Raw genomic sequence first — 16,436 nt, forward strand, 5'->3', positions numbered from 1 at the left:
GCTGCCCCTAGTAGATGCAACTCTCTGAGCTCACCTGTGTGCTCCTTCAAACGTATCCTGCTGTTTCCACTCACACTTGGCTTCTTCCACATGCATTTTGCTTCTAATGACCCCCCCCCCCCTTTTTATTTCCTCACAATCTTGATCTCTGCTGAGTTCTTCAAAGAAGACGAGAACCAAAGTCCTTTTTTCAGCCTTTCACCCCCGGAATCAGCTCCAAATTCATCCTTTAAAACTTGCTCTGCAGATGGAATTCCCTATAAGCGTCTCTCCTTCGCAGTGAGTACGCTACTAACAGCAGAAGGCGCTCGAGATCCATCGCGGAATGGAGGCGCTTTTCTCGGTGGGTGCCAGTAGCTGCATGTGTCCCGAGGGGTGCGCCGACACTGGGGAGCGCTCTGCTGCAGCGACATGCCCCGGACGCCGCGGGTGCCTCCACCGGCTTGCGGCTAGGCCTAGCCCGTCAATCACGTTCCCATGGCCCTCCTGACAAGGAGACCACCAGCTCCAGGCCCCACTCCTGTCTGTACCCATGCACCACCCACCCCACTCATCCACTCCCTGCAAGTTTGTCCTATCAGATTTGTCAATTAGCAAACCGATAAAAGCATATTACCAAATCAAAGGGCAGATAGAAATCAAATCTAGTCATTTGCTGGATTATACCTCATCAGTGGAGATGAACAGAGAACTTACCAGACAGGAGTGAAGGAGAGAGGAGAGGAGAAGGAGGGAGGGAAGTAGGGGAAAAAGGATGAAACGTGGAGATAAACAGCCTCACTAGAAACCAAACGGGGACAAACAGAAGCAGCTCTACTGAATAGGCACGTACAGGTCCTTTCGTGGATCCCAGGCTGTGGAATGTTATGGCACTCCACAGCATCTCTATCCTTTCTGAGGTCTCTCGGGCTAAATGTGATAATGTTACCATTTTTAGACATCTGGAATCGGATTCAGATTCCAGCTTCATCACTTCCTAGTTCTGCAGCCTGAGAGACGGCATTGCCTTCCTGATGCGCACTCCCCTCACTTCCAAGTGTGGGCAAGTTCCTCCTGAACTGTTGTACAGTTTAACAAGCAGATGCACAAAGACCTGTACCGTTCCTCGGAGCTGGTTCCCTCCTCCCCACCTTGATGTCCGCTCTGAGAAACACAGCCCTGAGGTAGAGAGGGGAGGAGTGATCTGAGCAAGTAATCCCATACTTAAAAATTAAGGGGGAAAAACCCATAATAGGCAGATAGTCCAATCTATCTTCATAAATTAAGACATACATGCACTTTGTTGAAAGAGCCAGCCTTATAGGATGTAATCAGTTAACTGCTTCATTCTTTTCTTCCCCAGTCACCCATTCAAACCTGCTTGGTAGGTAGCTTTCCCCTGCCCTTTGGATAAAATCTAGGGCAAGTCCCATGACTTTTTGAATCACTCTTACGTAACAATAAATTTTTCCTGTGACTTCTAGTTGTAAAAACAAGCTGTGTTCAGCACTGGAAATGTCCAACCCCATGCAGTGGTCTAAACCTCCAACATCATTTAAAGTTTACAACTCCCCTTCTCTCCTGCCCTGACCTAGGCTCATGCCTTATAGATAGGCATGGAGCACCATTTTTTTATTTCTCCAGTTTGTGCTTCCATTCCTCCTCCCAATTTTCTAACAGGGATCTCTTTTTTATTTTAATTTTATTTATTTATTCATTTTTTTGGTTGCTCCATGTGTCATGTGGGACCTAGGTTTCTGTGCCAGGGATTGAGTTCACATCCTCGGAATTGGAAGCGTGCAGTCTTAACCCCTGGACCACCACCACCACCACTGTCCCCTAACAGGGATTTCTGATCATCCAGGAAGGGGCAGGGAAGTGGTACAGAAAGGCCACCTAAGGGGCAGGAGAGGTTCTACATGACCAGTTATGAGCTAGAGTGCTCACATGGGTTCTTCCAGAGCCTCCTTTTTCTGCAGGATCCCATGACTCAGGTTTGCCCCAGAGTGTGGGATGGCACACAGTACCCTTCTCATCCACTTTAAGAGTCTGTATTACAGTTTTGGGAAATGAAAGTCTGAAAATTATGCTTCCCAGACTCTCTTATGGACCGGGTTCCAGGTTGTTTACCAAATGTGAGGCACTTAGGTGAAGCTAGGAAGCAGAGAGTAGAAAATCACCCTTTTCTTCCTTTGATTGTGATGCTTATGACAGCAAGATGCTTGAGACTCTTGTAGTAATTTGAACAAAAAAGAAAATTTGTGCAAATTCCAGCCCTTTGTCACTATAGGATACCAAGTAGGCAGCAATGGCTTTGAGACCTGGCAGCAGTTACGAGAGTTCTCCTCCTCTGGGACTGCACCTGTGCAGCCGAGCACAGACCCTGGAGTTACCCGTTTCTAGGAAACGTCAATATGGCACCCTGAGTTATCACCCCCGTCCTTAGCCTCTCCCTGTAGCTGTATCTATTGCCACGGTGCTTTGCAACTCCTCTCACAAAAAGGTGTAGTTTACCCTGCCCCTTGACTTGGAAACTTGGCTACATGACTCACTTCAGCCAATAGGATATTAGGCGACACAGCACAAGCTGAAGGTAGAAATGTGTTTGTCCTTCTTCTGCCTTCCCAATGGAAAAGCTTTCCCTGGTTGCTGCTGCCCCTTCAGCTTGTGCTCAGAATGAACAAACATGGAGCAGGCCCAGGTGAGGACATGAGCCTGGTCAGACCCACAGGTTGAAAGTGAGTTGCCTAATCTAGACCCGCCCATATTCAGCTGATCCACAGATGAGTGAGAAAAACACGCGCAATTTAGTAGAACACTAAGATGCTGATATTCTTTGTTATGCACCATTTTCCCAAAAACAGCTAACTGATACAAGCAACTTTTCTCCTTTTGGCTTCATCGGCCCCCTAAGAAGGCTATGTAACTTGTGTCATCAAATTCCTTGTATAAAATCACTCTGTGTTGCGAGTTCTTTCTCTGGGAGAATTCTGAGAAAATAATGATTTTTCTGCTCGAGTCAGAGTTATGTTCATGCTGAGAATTAGAAAACCTGAATGAAATACAGAAACCTTCTTTGCTAAAGAGCGGCCAAGTCAACAAGCATTTGATGGGCCATGATCTCAGAAGAAGGAAAACACAAGGGATGAGCTGACAGTTTGTGAGCCACTTTTCCCTTTAGGAAACTTGCTGAGTGTTTGTACAGAGGGCCATGGGTTAAGAGGTAGAAAAGAGAGCACAGTCTCGGGAGCTGAACAGACAAGACGTTGGAGATTGGAGTTGCCAAGGCAGCTAGGATTAGAGGGGCCAGGATGCTAGATAAAAGCAAAACACAGAAAAGAAACTCTAGGGAATTATCTGGTGGTCTGGTGGTTAGAGCTCAGTGATTTCACTGTGGTGGCCCAGGTTCATTTCTTAGTCAGGGAACTAAGCAAGTCACGTGGCATAGCCAAATAAAAAAGAAATTCTGAAACTTGAATGACATTTTAAAGCTGTTGAAAGAAAAAGAAATGTCAACCTAGAATTTTATATTCACAAAAATTTTTGGGGGGTTTCTTGGGATTTTCTATACATAAAGCCATGTTGCTGCTGCTGCTGCTAAGTCACTTCAGTTGTGTCTGACTCTGTGCGACCCCATAGATGGCAGCCCACCAGGCTCCTTTGTCCCTGGGATTCTCCAGGCAAGAATTCTCCAGGCAAGAATTCAAGAGTGGATTGCCATTTCCTTTTCCAATGCATGTGTGCGTGCTAAGTTGCTTCAGTCGTGTCTGACTCTGTGCAACCCCATAGACCAGGCTCCTCTGTTCACAGGATTCTCTAGGCAAGAATACTGGAGTGGATTGTCACTTCCTTCTCCACAAAACCATGTTATCTGCAGATAAGTATAGTTTTACTCCTTCTTTCATGATCTGGATTCCTTTTATTTCCTTTTCCTGTCTAATCACACAGCCACCGCAATTTTGCAAGAGATAAAGAAGGCATGAAGATTGTAAAGGAAGAAGTAAAACTATCATTCACAGAGGTCATTACTATATACAAAGAAAATAAAAAGAATCTACAAACAATTACAAGTGACTTTAGCAAGGCCACTCACTAGGTACAAAGTCAATGTACAAAAATCAATAGAATTTTTATATACTAGAAACAAATATAAAACACCTAAGAGTAAATCCAAGAGAAGAGGTACAAGAACACTTTCCTGTAAAACCACAAAGCAAGTTTAAAGAAACTTGCAAAAACCCTAAAGAAATGGAGGGATACACCATGTTATACACATGTAATACACCATGTTAATGGGCTGAAGATTCAACGTTTTAAAGATACCAAATTGTCCCCAAACTGAATATGTTGAATGGAAAGTCCAACCAAATTCTAGTACTTTTTTGGTGTGGAAATTAAGAAGCTGATTCTAAATGTTTTACGGAAATGCCAAGGGCTTCATTCTGCTTGGATCACCTTGTGGACAGGATTGAGACCTGCTGTCTTAGGTCCATGGGAGGCATTGTGTATTTTTTGCCCTGACTGTATATGTAAACAGGGGCCAACCCAGTAGAGCACCCCCCACCTCCCCATCAGAGCAGAGAGCCTGCCTGTCTCTTGCCATTGAAAATGTTCAACTGTGAGTCAGACATGTCTGTCCATTCTGTCCTGCAAAGGGCATATTTACCAAAATTTCCAAGTGGCTCTGGAAAGGTCACTGATAGACAAGAACCTCCCCTTGAAATGTGGGGGTAGTTGGCACCTGTGGTCTCAGGACCCCAAGAGAAAGGGGAACAGTTCCATCTTAGTAGCTGGCTGTACAAACACACTGTTGTTGTTTAGTCCTAAGTGGTGTCTGACGTTCAACTCTTTGTGACCCCATGGTCTGTAGCCCAGCAGGCTCCTCTGTCCATGGGGTTCTCCAGGCAAGAATACGGGAGGGGGTTGCCATTTTCTTCTTCAGGGGGTCTTCCTGGATCAAGGATTGAGCCCATGGCTCCTGCATTGGCAGGTGGATTATTTACCACTAAGCCACCAGGGAAGTCCCAAAAAAACACATAGAGAATGCCTATTACATGTGTGATGTGATGCTATTAGAAATTACTGCAGTGTTGATTATGTTAAAAATCATGAAATAAGTAAGGAAAAGCAAACACAAGGTATTCTGTGCATACAGACCACTAGCAGCAAGGCTTATATTTGTGCATTGACAGAGATTGGAGGTGAAGTCAAAGAGGCAGCATTTCACTACTTTCTTTTGCAGAAGTTGCTTCACTGTGTAATAAAAGAGAAGATACCATTTAAGTGTTGTTTCAGTTACACAGAAACAAGGCTGGAATCTGCAAGTTTAGTAGTATTCAGGTGAAAATGATAACTGCTTGATAACAGTTATCAGTGACAATCAGAAGGGCTGCTGGTGACTTTGAATGCATCTTCACAGGGAATCGATGACTGTGGTTTGTGGGAGCTTCCATCTGAGTGAAGTTTACACTGACACCTACCACACAAGCAAGCGTAATGGATCTGCTGGGCTTACAGGCAAAGGCTTCAGCGCTATGGGCCATGCTTTGGCCACGTGCTCTCACCATTTCTTACCCGAGGTGGCAGCCCCAAGGCCAGATGACCAGAACCTGTCCACCACTCGGTACCTGGGCGGGCTGTTCACAGCATTCTCCTGCAGGTGTGAAGCCAGTTGAGTCTTGATCCCCAAGAGCCTTCTCTTCCAAGCCATGCTGCCCAGGCATCCTGGGACTGTTCCACACTTACATGCCCAACCTACTTATCAGATTATGCTATTATATTCAGTTCAGTTCAGTTCAGTCGCTCAGTCGTGTCCGACTCTTTGCAACCCCATGAATCGCAGCACACCAGGCCTCCCTGTCCATCACCAACTCCCAGAGTTCACTCAGACTCATGTCCATCGACAGTGATGCCATCCAGCCATCTCATCCTCTGTCGTCCCCTTCTCCTCCTGCTTCCAATCCCTCCCAGCATCAGAGTCTTTTCCAATGAGTCAACTCTTCGCATAAGGTGGCCAAAGTACTGGAGTTTCAGCTTTAGCATCATATCTTCCAAAGAAGTCCCAGGGCTGATCTCCTTCAGAATGGACTGGTTGGATCTCCTTGCAGTCCAAGGGACTCTCAAGAGTCTTCTCCAACACCACAGTTCAAAAGCATCAATTCTTTGTCACTCAGCCTTCTTCACAGTCCAACTCTCACATCCATACATGACCACAGGAAAAAACCATAGCCTTGACTAGATGGACCTTTGTTGGCAAAGTAATGTCTCTGCTTTTGAATATGCTATCCAGGTTGGTCATAAATTTCTATTATATTAGGTTGGTGCAAAAGTAACTGCAATTTTGCATTGTTGAAATTTGCTGTTTGATATTGGGATACATTCTTTAATAAATGTGGTTATATTATACATAATTTTAATGTGCATTTCTCACTTTATTTTTTTTGCTAATGACATTATTTGCTGTATAGTTTACATTTATTTTAGACTATAGAAATGATGTTAGGAAAAAAGCAGACTCAGGTGATTTTTTTTTAATTCAAGTGCAAAATAGGTTGTTAATAATCAGACAACTCGAAACATCAACAACACATTTGACCTAGGAACTGCTAATGAGCATACAGTGCAGCCGTGGTTCAAGAAGTTTTGCAAAGGAGACGAGAGCCTTGAAGATGAGGAGCGTAGTGGGTGACCATTGGAAGTTGACAACGACCAACTGAGAGCAATCACTGAAAACTGAGCCTCTTAAAACCACATGAGAAGCCGCCCATGAACTCAGCTTTGACCATTCTACTGTCACTTGGCATTTGAGGCAAACTGGAAAGGTGAAAAAGCTCGATAAGTGAGTGCCTCCTGAGATGACTGGAAAAAAAAAACCAAACCATCGTTTTGAAGTGTTGTCTTCTCGTATTCTACACAACAACAATGAACCATTTCTCTATCAGATTGTGACACGTGACAAAAAGTGGATTTGGTATGACAGCTGGTGACAACCAGCTCAGTGGGTGGCCTGAGAAGAAGCTCCAAAGCACTTCCCAAAGCCAAACTTGCACCAAAAAATGGTCATGGTCACTGGTGGGCTGCTGCCAGGCTGATCCACTACAGTTTTCTGAATCCCAGCGAAACCGTTACATCTGAGAAGTATGCTCAGCAAATGGATGATATGCACTGAAAATTCCAACGTCTGTAGCCAGCACTGGTCAACAGAAGGGCCCGATTCTTCTCCATGACAATGCCCAACCGCACATCGCACAACATTTGAAAAACTGAACGAATTGGGCTATGAAATTTTGCCTCATCCACCATATACCTCTCACCTACTGACTACCACTTCTTCAAGAATCTCTTAACAACTTTTTGCAGGGAAAACACTTCCACAATCAGCTGGAGGCAGAAAATGCTTTCCAAGAGTTCGTTGAATCCTGAAGCACAAATTGTTATGCTACAGGAATAAACAAACTTATTTTTCATTGGTAAAAAATGTGTTGATTGTAATGGTTCTTATTTTGATTAATAAGATGTGTCTGAGCCTAGTTATAATGATTTAAAATTCACAGTCTGAAAATGCAATTACTGTTGTACCAACCTAATATTTATTGTGAACCAACTGAAGTAAACCCTTTAGACAACTTGTCTTCTCTGCCAGGCAGAAGGTAGAGAAACGACAGCAGGAAAAAGTGTAGGCTGAACATTAACACATCATCAGCTTTCCAAGTTTCCATGGCACTCTACACACGTACAGCTACGCTTTCACTAAAGAGACTATTTCTTCTCAATGTCTGAGTTTCCAGTCCAATTCAAGACAGGGATGACCAGGAGCCAGGATTCTAAGTCCAGGCAGCCCCATGGGCAAAGAGGGACAGAGTGAGTCAAGGAGGGCCTCTCGGGCTGCTGAGATGTAACCCACCGGTCACACCACTGCCCAGGCCAGGGCTCTCTTATCCCCTCTTCTCTCCTATACATCAGCATACATATTCCCCCAGCTCAGGCTGACTCTGCAGCCCAGTGAGTTGCTGGATGCAGTGTCCGAGCCTGTGGCTGTCAGGCATGGCTATGGGGAGAGAGAGCTTCTGGAGCAGACCTGAGTTCCCTGCCCTGGTTAGGGCTCGGTGGTGCGGCAAAGCGCATGCCAACGCTTCACCAACTCCTTGGGTTTGCTAAGCATCTCGTTCCAGTGCTCCAGTTCTCTGCCGCGGGTGTACATGTAGGGGCCCACCACCACCCGGCCCAGCTCGTGACTCCCTGCAGGGGAGGGAGAACATGGTCATTCTCGGAAGCTTAGAAGCCACCTCACCTAAGCCATCACCAGGGCCTTCCCTCTCTCTCACTCACTCCTTCTCTTAAGGGAAGTAGCCAGCTCCCTCCCTCTTTAACAGCCTCCAAAGGGGTCCTGACTTTGCTGTGGAGCTGGAGCTGAAGGGGAAGGGAGCCCAAGTAAAGAGCCTGCCCTTCAGTGCGGGCACCCATTCTGCCCCCCATCCTCCTGGTGGGCCATCAAACTGCCTTGCACCAAAGAGCCGAGGGAGGAAGGGGCCTCTCCAGAAAGAAGCCCTCTTCCCTCAGTCAACTTGTATATTCAGCAGGAACATGCAACAATAATTTTCGCCTTTTACCAAGTATCACAGTGGAGAAGGGGCCTCAGCTCTGACCCATGAGGCCAGCTGACCTGACAACTCTGCCTCAGCGACAGTGGGCCCTGGAGTGAGGGGCAGCGCGGGCTAACTCCACCCTCTCATCCACCCTGAACCTCACCCGGGACCCTCCGGGCTTGTACAGAGGGCGCGAGGCAACACAGGGCACATAAAGACCCACAGCACCAGGTCACCTGGCCAGTGCAAGTAGCTATGCTGTTTCCCAACCTCTCTGGAGATTTGCCCCAGGACGGAGTAGCAGGGGCCATCCTTTAACCTCTTTCTAGGGTCCTGTGGACAATGACACCAGATTAAAGCTGGGTGTGAGCTCCAGCTATCTCACTAGCAAGCTCCGTGTCCTTGGGTAAATATCTTAGCCTCTCTGAGCACTAGTTTCCTTAGGCACAGAACACAAACCATACAGTTCCCTCCAAAGGGTCCACGCTTCCTGAATGCACAGCAGCCCCTCCTCAGCCCAATCCCAGGCTGACAGTGAGGGGGCAGCCTTACTGTCCCCTTCGGCGCTCTGCAGCACTGTCAGGCTGAGGCTCGCAGTGTCCAGCTCAGCGGGGACGGCTTTGAAGCTGAAGGTCTCGCTGTATACAGGGTTGGTGGAGCCCAGCACCGCCGAAGTCTTCTTGCACTTGACAAACTTGTTGTGGTTCATCAGAGACACTTTGACAAACACACCTGAGGGGCAGGACAGACTGCAGGCTGGGAGGGACAGGCAGGGGGCCCAGCCTCCTGCCCGTGGGAGCCTGGGTGGGCGGGCTCATGCCTCGCCTGGGTGCCAGGACCCCATTACTCACAACTGCTGCAGCCAAAGGGCGTTACAAGAGGAAACGGGGTTGATTAGCGTACTGCCTACAGCCAAGGAAATGCTTGGCTCCCTTCCTCTTCCTTCCTCTCTGCCTCCTGAATGCACCCAAGGTTTGGCTGGCCCTTGTTACTGCAGCCTGGCACCACACGCCCATCCGTCCCCATTGTGGGGTGGATCCTCCTTGCTGGGTGCCCAGGCCTCCTGGGGCCCTTAAGCACCCCATTCAGAGGTCAAGTTTTTTAGTTTTTTGGGGGAGGAGTTGCTGTTAGATGGGTTTTGAATCCACAGTGGAAGGCTGAATGCCAGCTTGCTTATAATGACCCAAATGCAGAGATGCACAAGGGGCAGACAACCACCCCCTTGCTGGGGGCCCCACAATGGGGCTGGACATTTAGGGTGAGCCAGAGCGGGGTCCGCACTCCTCCAGCTCCTGAGTTCTAGCCGAGTGTCAAGCTCTGCATGCAGGGACACCCTGTTTGCTGCTCCCTGCCCTGGGGGGAGCCCTCGCTTTGCAGAAGGGCAGGGCTGGAGACAAGCAGCACAGTACAGGAGCCAAGGCACTGCTTTGGGAAAAGGGAGGGGCAGGTTTGGTCTTAGGGTTCTTAAGGGTCTTGGTGAAGGCCAAGGGGATGCAGCCTTGGAATCAACATAAGGAAGCAATTTCTCACACCCTAGCTGTGCAGAGCGGAGAAGGCAATGGCACCCCACTCCAGTACTCTTGCCTGGAAAATCCCATGGGCAGAGGAGCCTGGTTGGCTGCACTCCATGGGGTCGCTAAGAGTCAGACACGACTTCACTTTCACTTTTCACTTTCATGCATTGGAGAAGGAAATGACAACCCACTCCAGTGTTCTTGTCTGGAGAATCCCAGGGATGGGGGACCTTGGTGGGCTGCCGTCTATGGGGTCGCACAGAGTCAGACACGACTGAAGTGACTTAGCAGCAGCAGCAGCTGTGCAGAGAGGGAGGGTGTGGCTTGGGAGGCAGCAATGCTCCTGGTAGCACATGCAAGCAGAAATCGGATGGCCAGGGTTGAGGGCCAGACTCCAGGCTCCAAGATCATGGGCTGGGCCCTGCCCCAGGGGGAAACCTTACTGACAAAACTTGTGTTCTCCCGGAGCCGGAGTCCCTTGGCTCGCAGCACAACCACGGTGAGGCGGTTCAGACGGTCATTGTAGCTGAGGCAGAACTGGAGGTCACCAAATTCGGAGGGAGCCTGGAGAAGCCAAGAGGAAAGCACCCCAGGTAGGTACTGGAGGCCCCCATGCCTTCCTCCTTCCTCCTGGCAGGCAGGCCCGGGGTACTCATGAAATAGCCATACTCCCTCCTTGAAGCCCACCCAGCATTTTACAGATGGGGAAACTGAGGTCTGGGGAGTTGAAGGGGCCTGCTGAAGATCACATAGTAAGGACCAGAGCTGAGGATTCAAACCTAGGAATGGGGAATTCCGAGGCCTATAGTCATCCTCATGGGTTTGGGGGGGTGGTGTTGGGGGAAGAGTGGGTAATTTCCTTGGCAGGTCCATTTGAGGTGTCAACTTTCATAGCTATCTGATCTGGATGGGAATCCAAATGTGGTTTTTCCAGGATGCTCCAAGTAATCTCCAGGGCAAAAGAGCCTCAGGTGCACCTCCATTATCCCATGCAGCTCTGGCCTGGGCCCACCACGCGAGTCGCACTTGTAGGGGTAGTGGACAGTATTCTGCTGGGCCACACCTGCTGGCTGTCTACGGTAGTCAGACTCATGGTCGTCTGGCATGTGTCTGGTGACCCTAACCTTTACCTCCAGGCTCTCGGCTTCCAGATCTCTCCAGAGGACGCGCCGGCAGTTGCCTGCCAGTGTCTCCTTCTTCAGAGGGAACAGCACTTGGCCTAGGAGCTGGTGCTTCCTCTGCCTGTCCACGTGGTACACTGAGAACCTCAGCACCCTCTGGTTGATGCTCTTGCTGGATACCTTGGAGAGACGAGGGCCCGGCTGGAGTCAGGTAGGGTCAGGGGATGGAATGATGTGATACGTTGTTCTGGAAACAGAATCTTTCCATGAGGGGTATCTCAACCAGGGACCTGCACACCCCAAACCCAGGCATCCTCAGGGGACCCTTTGCCTCAGTGGGGCCAGTGTCCCCAGGAGGTAGAAGGCTGTGCCAGAGCCTTGCCACACAGAGTGTGGTCCCAGAACCAGCAGCACCCACCACCCCTGGGACCTTGTTAGAAATTCAAGACCTTGGGCTCCACCCAGACCCACGAAGCAGAATCTACCATTTAACAGGCATCCAAGTGAGTTGCCTACACTAAAAGTGTGAGAGGTCCCATCCTGGATCCCAGGGAACCCCCCGTCTCTGCTATCTGAATTTGGCACCTGAACAGTCCTCTCCCTAAGACTCAGTCTCCTCACCTGTAAGATGGAATAATTGTTCTTACTCTCTGGGTTATAAAACCCCAATCAAAGGGCCTGGCTTATGGCAGATGGTTAATTAAATTTGATTTTCTTCTCTTTCTCTTCCCTAGAGAGGGAAGCACAGAGAGGCCAGGGTAAGGTTGGTGCAGGCACAGGGCAGGGAATACTTCAAACCTCCCCACCTTGGATTTTGAGGTTCCAAGAAGAGCAGGTTCACCTGTGAATTCTCACAGCCTGAGCCCAGCAGGATGGCCTCGGGCAGGGCCCCATGCCACCCCTCTTCTCAGTGCTCAGCCCCGGACGAAGGTAGAAATCGCAGTCTTCCCAGTTTCAGACAAGCCTCTCCTTACCTTGCCAGTCAGCTTCCTGCCCTGCTCTTAAAAATGTTTGTCCAAGGCCTCTCGGGAGCTCTTGATTGCTGGCTTCCCATAAGGGCCCCAGTCACCTGCTGAGGCTCCCAAGGCCACTGTGCGCTTGGCTCAGTGCCTCATCACCTCAGGACCCTGAGCTCACCTGCCCACCATGATGCAGAGGTACCACCTGTCACAAGATGGCTCTCAGGCCCTGCTCTGGCCTCTGACAGGACGGGTGAGTCTGGTCCCCACCCCAAGAGGCCTGGCCAGGGCGGGGTGGAGGGGGCGTTCACCCTCCACCTTCCATGGATAACCATGTCAGAAATCTCATCATGTTCCAGGGTCTTGGCTGCCTTCCTGAGTCCCATAAGCCAGGGCCTGGCATTCAGTGGGTGCTCCAAGAATATGTTTCTCTTTCTCCCCTCCAGGCAGCCTGTACAGGAGGAGCCCAGCCCTCTGCCTCCTCATCCTTCCAGCCTATCATCTGCCCCCACCATCAAGGGTCAGGGCTCTTGTACACCCTGGCCTGGCAGGCGGGGTAGAGTACAGCCTGTGGCATGGGGTCCCTGGGGGCTGCTCAGAGGTCATACCTGAAAGACGAAGTGTTCGTCGAACTGTGGACTGGTGGTTCTGCGTTTGGTCTTAGACTGGAGGAAGCGCCGCTCATCGGGCAGCAGGTGGAGCTTCACCAGGGGGCTACAGTTCTCTGAGGGGGCATGCAGCCGCTGTGCCTTGATCAGGCCCACCAGCAGCCTCTCGGCCTCCTGCTGGTATTCCACAGAGAACCACAGCCGTCCCAGGCAGCCCTCAGGGAAGTCAGCCTCACTTTGGTCCTCTGGGATCTTGTAGAGCTCAGGGTTGATGGTCCCCACCACACATGCATCTCCTACAACACAGGGACTGGGAAGACTGGCAGGCCAGGGGAAGGCAAGGGCATGCGGACCGCAAGCTCTGGCTCTCCCGCCCCTCCCTGCCCAGCCCTTCTTGGCTGAGTCTTGACAAGGTAGTTCACCGGCTTCTCCTGACCACATTTGCCCCACTCTTTTCTCCAGACTAAACACAGCCCCTCTCTCTAGTGCAGCTCTGCAGGACACATTCTCAGCACTAAGGCATTCTACATCCAGGCCTGCTCCTCCTGGGACTCCTAGCAGAGGACACAGTATTCATTCAACCCTTGTCCCCATGGCTGACCCCCACCGCTAGAGGTCAGGGCCGCCAATGTGGGTGCAGTGCCCAGCATCTGGCCTGGCTCCTTTCTGTGGTGTCCCAGAGGATGTCTCAGTGATAAAATGCTGCCTGTTGTCTTCCTCTTTAAATTGTAAGGGCTTAGCTAATTACTGGGTGGTTCTTAGCGAGGTCTCCAGAGCAAGGAGGTGGGCAGAAAGCTGTGTGCCCAGCTTCCACCATTCTGCTCTCTGGATTGGCCAACCCATCATCCGACCCAGCACAGGAGCTGCACTTGGGAACACTAGGTTTCAACCCCAGATTTGTCACTTACTGCCTCTGTGACCTCGGGCATGGCACTGTTACCCTCCCGAGCCTCAATTTATTAATGTGTAAAATGGGGTGATTCCCCCAGCCATGGTCTAACTCCAAAATGGCACGTGAAGCCATACCTAGCCCAGCCTGGGATGCAGCAGGCATTGGTAAACTGAAATACCTAGAAAGAGTGGTCACTGGGCAACTCTGGCACCCTGGGTCCCATCTGGACTCTTTTCAGGAGCCAGGCCCATGAAAGCTGATGGGTCTGTCCTGGCCTGGGCATACCATGACCCCTGGGCAGGCCCTGGTGGGCACACTCACCAAGATTGCTGCCAGTGGTGTGGGGCAGGAGCTCCGGGGCTGGGCAGGGGTCCTGTGGGACCTGGGCCCACTCTCTGCTGCTCAGAGGTACCCAGTCATGGCTTTGGAGGGAAGGGGGCACCACAAATGGCACACCTGGTGTCCTGTCCAGAGGCAGGGAGATGACACATAGGTGGCAAGTGAATGGTATGGCTCAGAACGCTCAGCCAGAGACTAAGTGTCAGGAACTAGAGGAGAAAAAGCCAGCAGGAGCCGGGGGAGGCAAGAGCACCGTCTTCCGGGCCCACACCAGGGGACACGCACAGCCACCTCCTCCATCTGCCCACAGCCGTGGTGAGTGGAGCAGGAGCGCAGCTCCTGGAGTCAGTCTGCCTGAGTTTGAATGCCTGTTCTGCCACTTCCTAGTTGTGCTATCTGGACTTATGTCCATTGAGCTCAGTTTCCTCAGCTGGAAAATGGGCTTCATAACACCTGCCTCATAGCTGTGGCTCAGATTCTGGGGTTTCTTTGTGATTGCTCCTGGCCTGCTGACAGCATAGAGGAGGCGCTCCATAAACAAACAGACCTTTCCTTCTCCACCCCACTCCAAGGGAAACTCCACAGGGAGGGCCTGAAGCAAGGCCAGGAGCTCCCCTAGCCCCACATCCTGCCTCACCTGCTTGCCTGGGTCCTGGCATCCGGAGGGCAGAGCGTGTCTCCCTGTGTGCTGGAAGCAGCCGTGGTCCCTGACAGCTCCTCATAGGTGAATGTGGCACAGAGTCTCTTCCAGAGATAGAAGCTCACCCCAATCAACAGCAGCAGCAGCAGCAGCCCCCCAAGGATGCCCCCAATCACCAGGGCCACCTGCTCTGGGGGCAGATACCACCAGGACTGTGATGCCTGGGGAAAGTCACTCCCCTTCACACCACGGGCATTCTGGAGACAGAATCTGGGTAGCAGCCCCACCTCCCTGGGTTGGATCCCAGGAATAACACAGAAGCAGAGCTCATGTGCTCATGCATCTGCTGGGGAAGGGTGCTGCTGGCGCGGCTCTTCTGGGTCTCAGGGGAAAAGCCATTGCCCTAGAGGTCCTAATGCCCCGTACAGAGCTGTCTGGTTCTGGACTTGGAATCTTGGGTTAAATGAACCATTTTTCCTTGTGCTTCTGTGTAGAAACTAAGCCTTCTCTTATCAGAACCTCCATCTTCCCTGGACTCCTGTTCAGGGTGGTGGGCAGCAGGCGCTTAAGGAAAGCCAGGGAAGAGATGATGCCCTGGGTGGCATTCAGAGCCCTATTCTTTGGGTCCCGGAACCTGCTGAGAGGTTGGGCTCTTGCTTTAGTTCTGTAACTTTCTCTAAAAACCTCTCCTTCCCCTCAGCCTTCTATCGCAGCAAGCCCACATATAGGGGAGTCAGTGGGAGGCGGTGGAGGGGGGGAGCAGCGAGTGTGAGAAACCAAGACACACTGGCACTCTGCTGCCAGTAGCTGCCCCCACACTTGCCCAGACCCGGGAGGCTTCACCCTGAGCTAACTGAGAGAGCTCTGCCCCTCTATCCCGCACTAGGCGAGGAATGTCCCTCCTTTGGGTCACGCTTGAGCCCGGGGGCTTCCCCGACCCGGGGATCAGGAGGTAAGAAGGAAAGACACCCACACCTCCTGACCCGCAACTATCTACCAGGAGTGGGCCTCAACTGTATCCCCACACCTTGCTAGGAGCGGAAAGCAGGGCAGAGGCAGCGCCCCAGAGGGTGGCAAAGGGGCACCGCGCGGCGCCGGGGGCGTGGGAGGGCAGGCGAGGGCACTTACCTTCCATGGGGTTGCTCTAGCCGGCCGTCGGGGGCGCGGGCCCGGAGCTTGATCTCGCCGGTGTCTGTGCCTTCAGCCGCTGCCAGGCGGTTTTAAAGCGCTGAGCGGGAAGGAGGGGTGGGGGTGGCGGTAGAGGGCGGTGCCTTGGGGCGCTCGGGTTAGCGGCGGACGGCGCGAGACACAGACCCGGCTCCCAGAGGCCGCAGCTCCGCCCGGCCCGGCCCAGATAGCGGCTCGGGAGGGGCGCGGAGTCCACCATGCGCTGCTGGAACCCCAGGGCTCCGCTCAGGGCTGGGGGCCTGGGGCTCCGTGCGGTTAAGGCGCCAGGGCCAAGCCTCCCCGGGCCGAGCTAAAACCTCCTCTGCGGGCTTTTCGCCCCTGACGACCTTGTCTTGCGCTGTGCTCGTCTAACAATGCCCTCAGCCAGCGTGCCCCGGTTCCCCGCCCCGTCAAGGATGCGCACTCCCGGCACCCGCACAACCTCCCCGTAGGGAGCTGTTGTGCCGGCGTCTTAGACCTCAAAGAACCTGTTAGTGGAGAAGGAAAGGAAGTTATTTGTCGGGGGAGGAGGTGGGTCTTGTTATTTTGGGGCTTTGAAGGTTGTGTCCAAAGACAGAGCCTGAGCCTGGACCTTGCTCCCACGCGGTACCAACTGTGTAGGAGGGTTCCCT

The 16,436-nt window shown here is 51.5% G+C and overlaps 1 protein-coding gene across 1 annotated transcript; it reads right to left on the reverse strand.

Annotated features, from left to right (window-relative positions):
- Positions 1 to 6,403: 6,403 nt before the first annotated feature.
- Positions 6,404 to 16,176, reverse strand: SYT15 (synaptotagmin 15). Its single transcript, XM_006066629.4, has 8 exons — positions 15,766 to 16,176; positions 14,635 to 14,827; positions 13,980 to 14,122; positions 12,767 to 13,062; positions 11,209 to 11,379; positions 10,522 to 10,642; positions 9,117 to 9,296; positions 6,404 to 8,217 (listed from the first exon to the last, which is right to left on the reverse strand). The coding sequence occupies exons 1-8, from the start codon at positions 15,770 to 15,772 to the stop codon at positions 8,075 to 8,077; spliced, it is 1,254 nt and encodes a 417-aa protein (XP_006066691.3). The 5' UTR covers positions 15,773 to 16,176; the 3' UTR covers positions 6,404 to 8,074.
- Positions 16,177 to 16,436: the final 260 nt, after the last annotated feature.

Source organism: Bubalus bubalis, chromosome 4 (assembly GCF_019923935.1).
Source record: "Bubalus bubalis isolate 160015118507 breed Murrah chromosome 4, NDDB_SH_1, whole genome shotgun sequence".
In the NCBI taxonomy this organism is placed as follows: domain Eukaryota; kingdom Metazoa; phylum Chordata; class Mammalia; order Artiodactyla; family Bovidae; genus Bubalus; species Bubalus bubalis.

Bases quoted from the DNA above. Each gene is read 5' to 3' on its own strand.
- SYT15 (XM_006066629.4), bottom strand. The intron at 9,297-10,521 runs GTAAGGTTTCCC...CCTGCCCCTCAG, and splicing joins GGAGAACACAAGTTTTGTCA to GTGTGTTTGTCAAAGTGTCT. The intron at 8,218-9,116 runs GTAAGGCTGCCC...CCTCCCCTGCAG, and splicing joins GCAGAGCGCCGAAGGGGACA to GGAGTCACGAGCTGGGCCGG.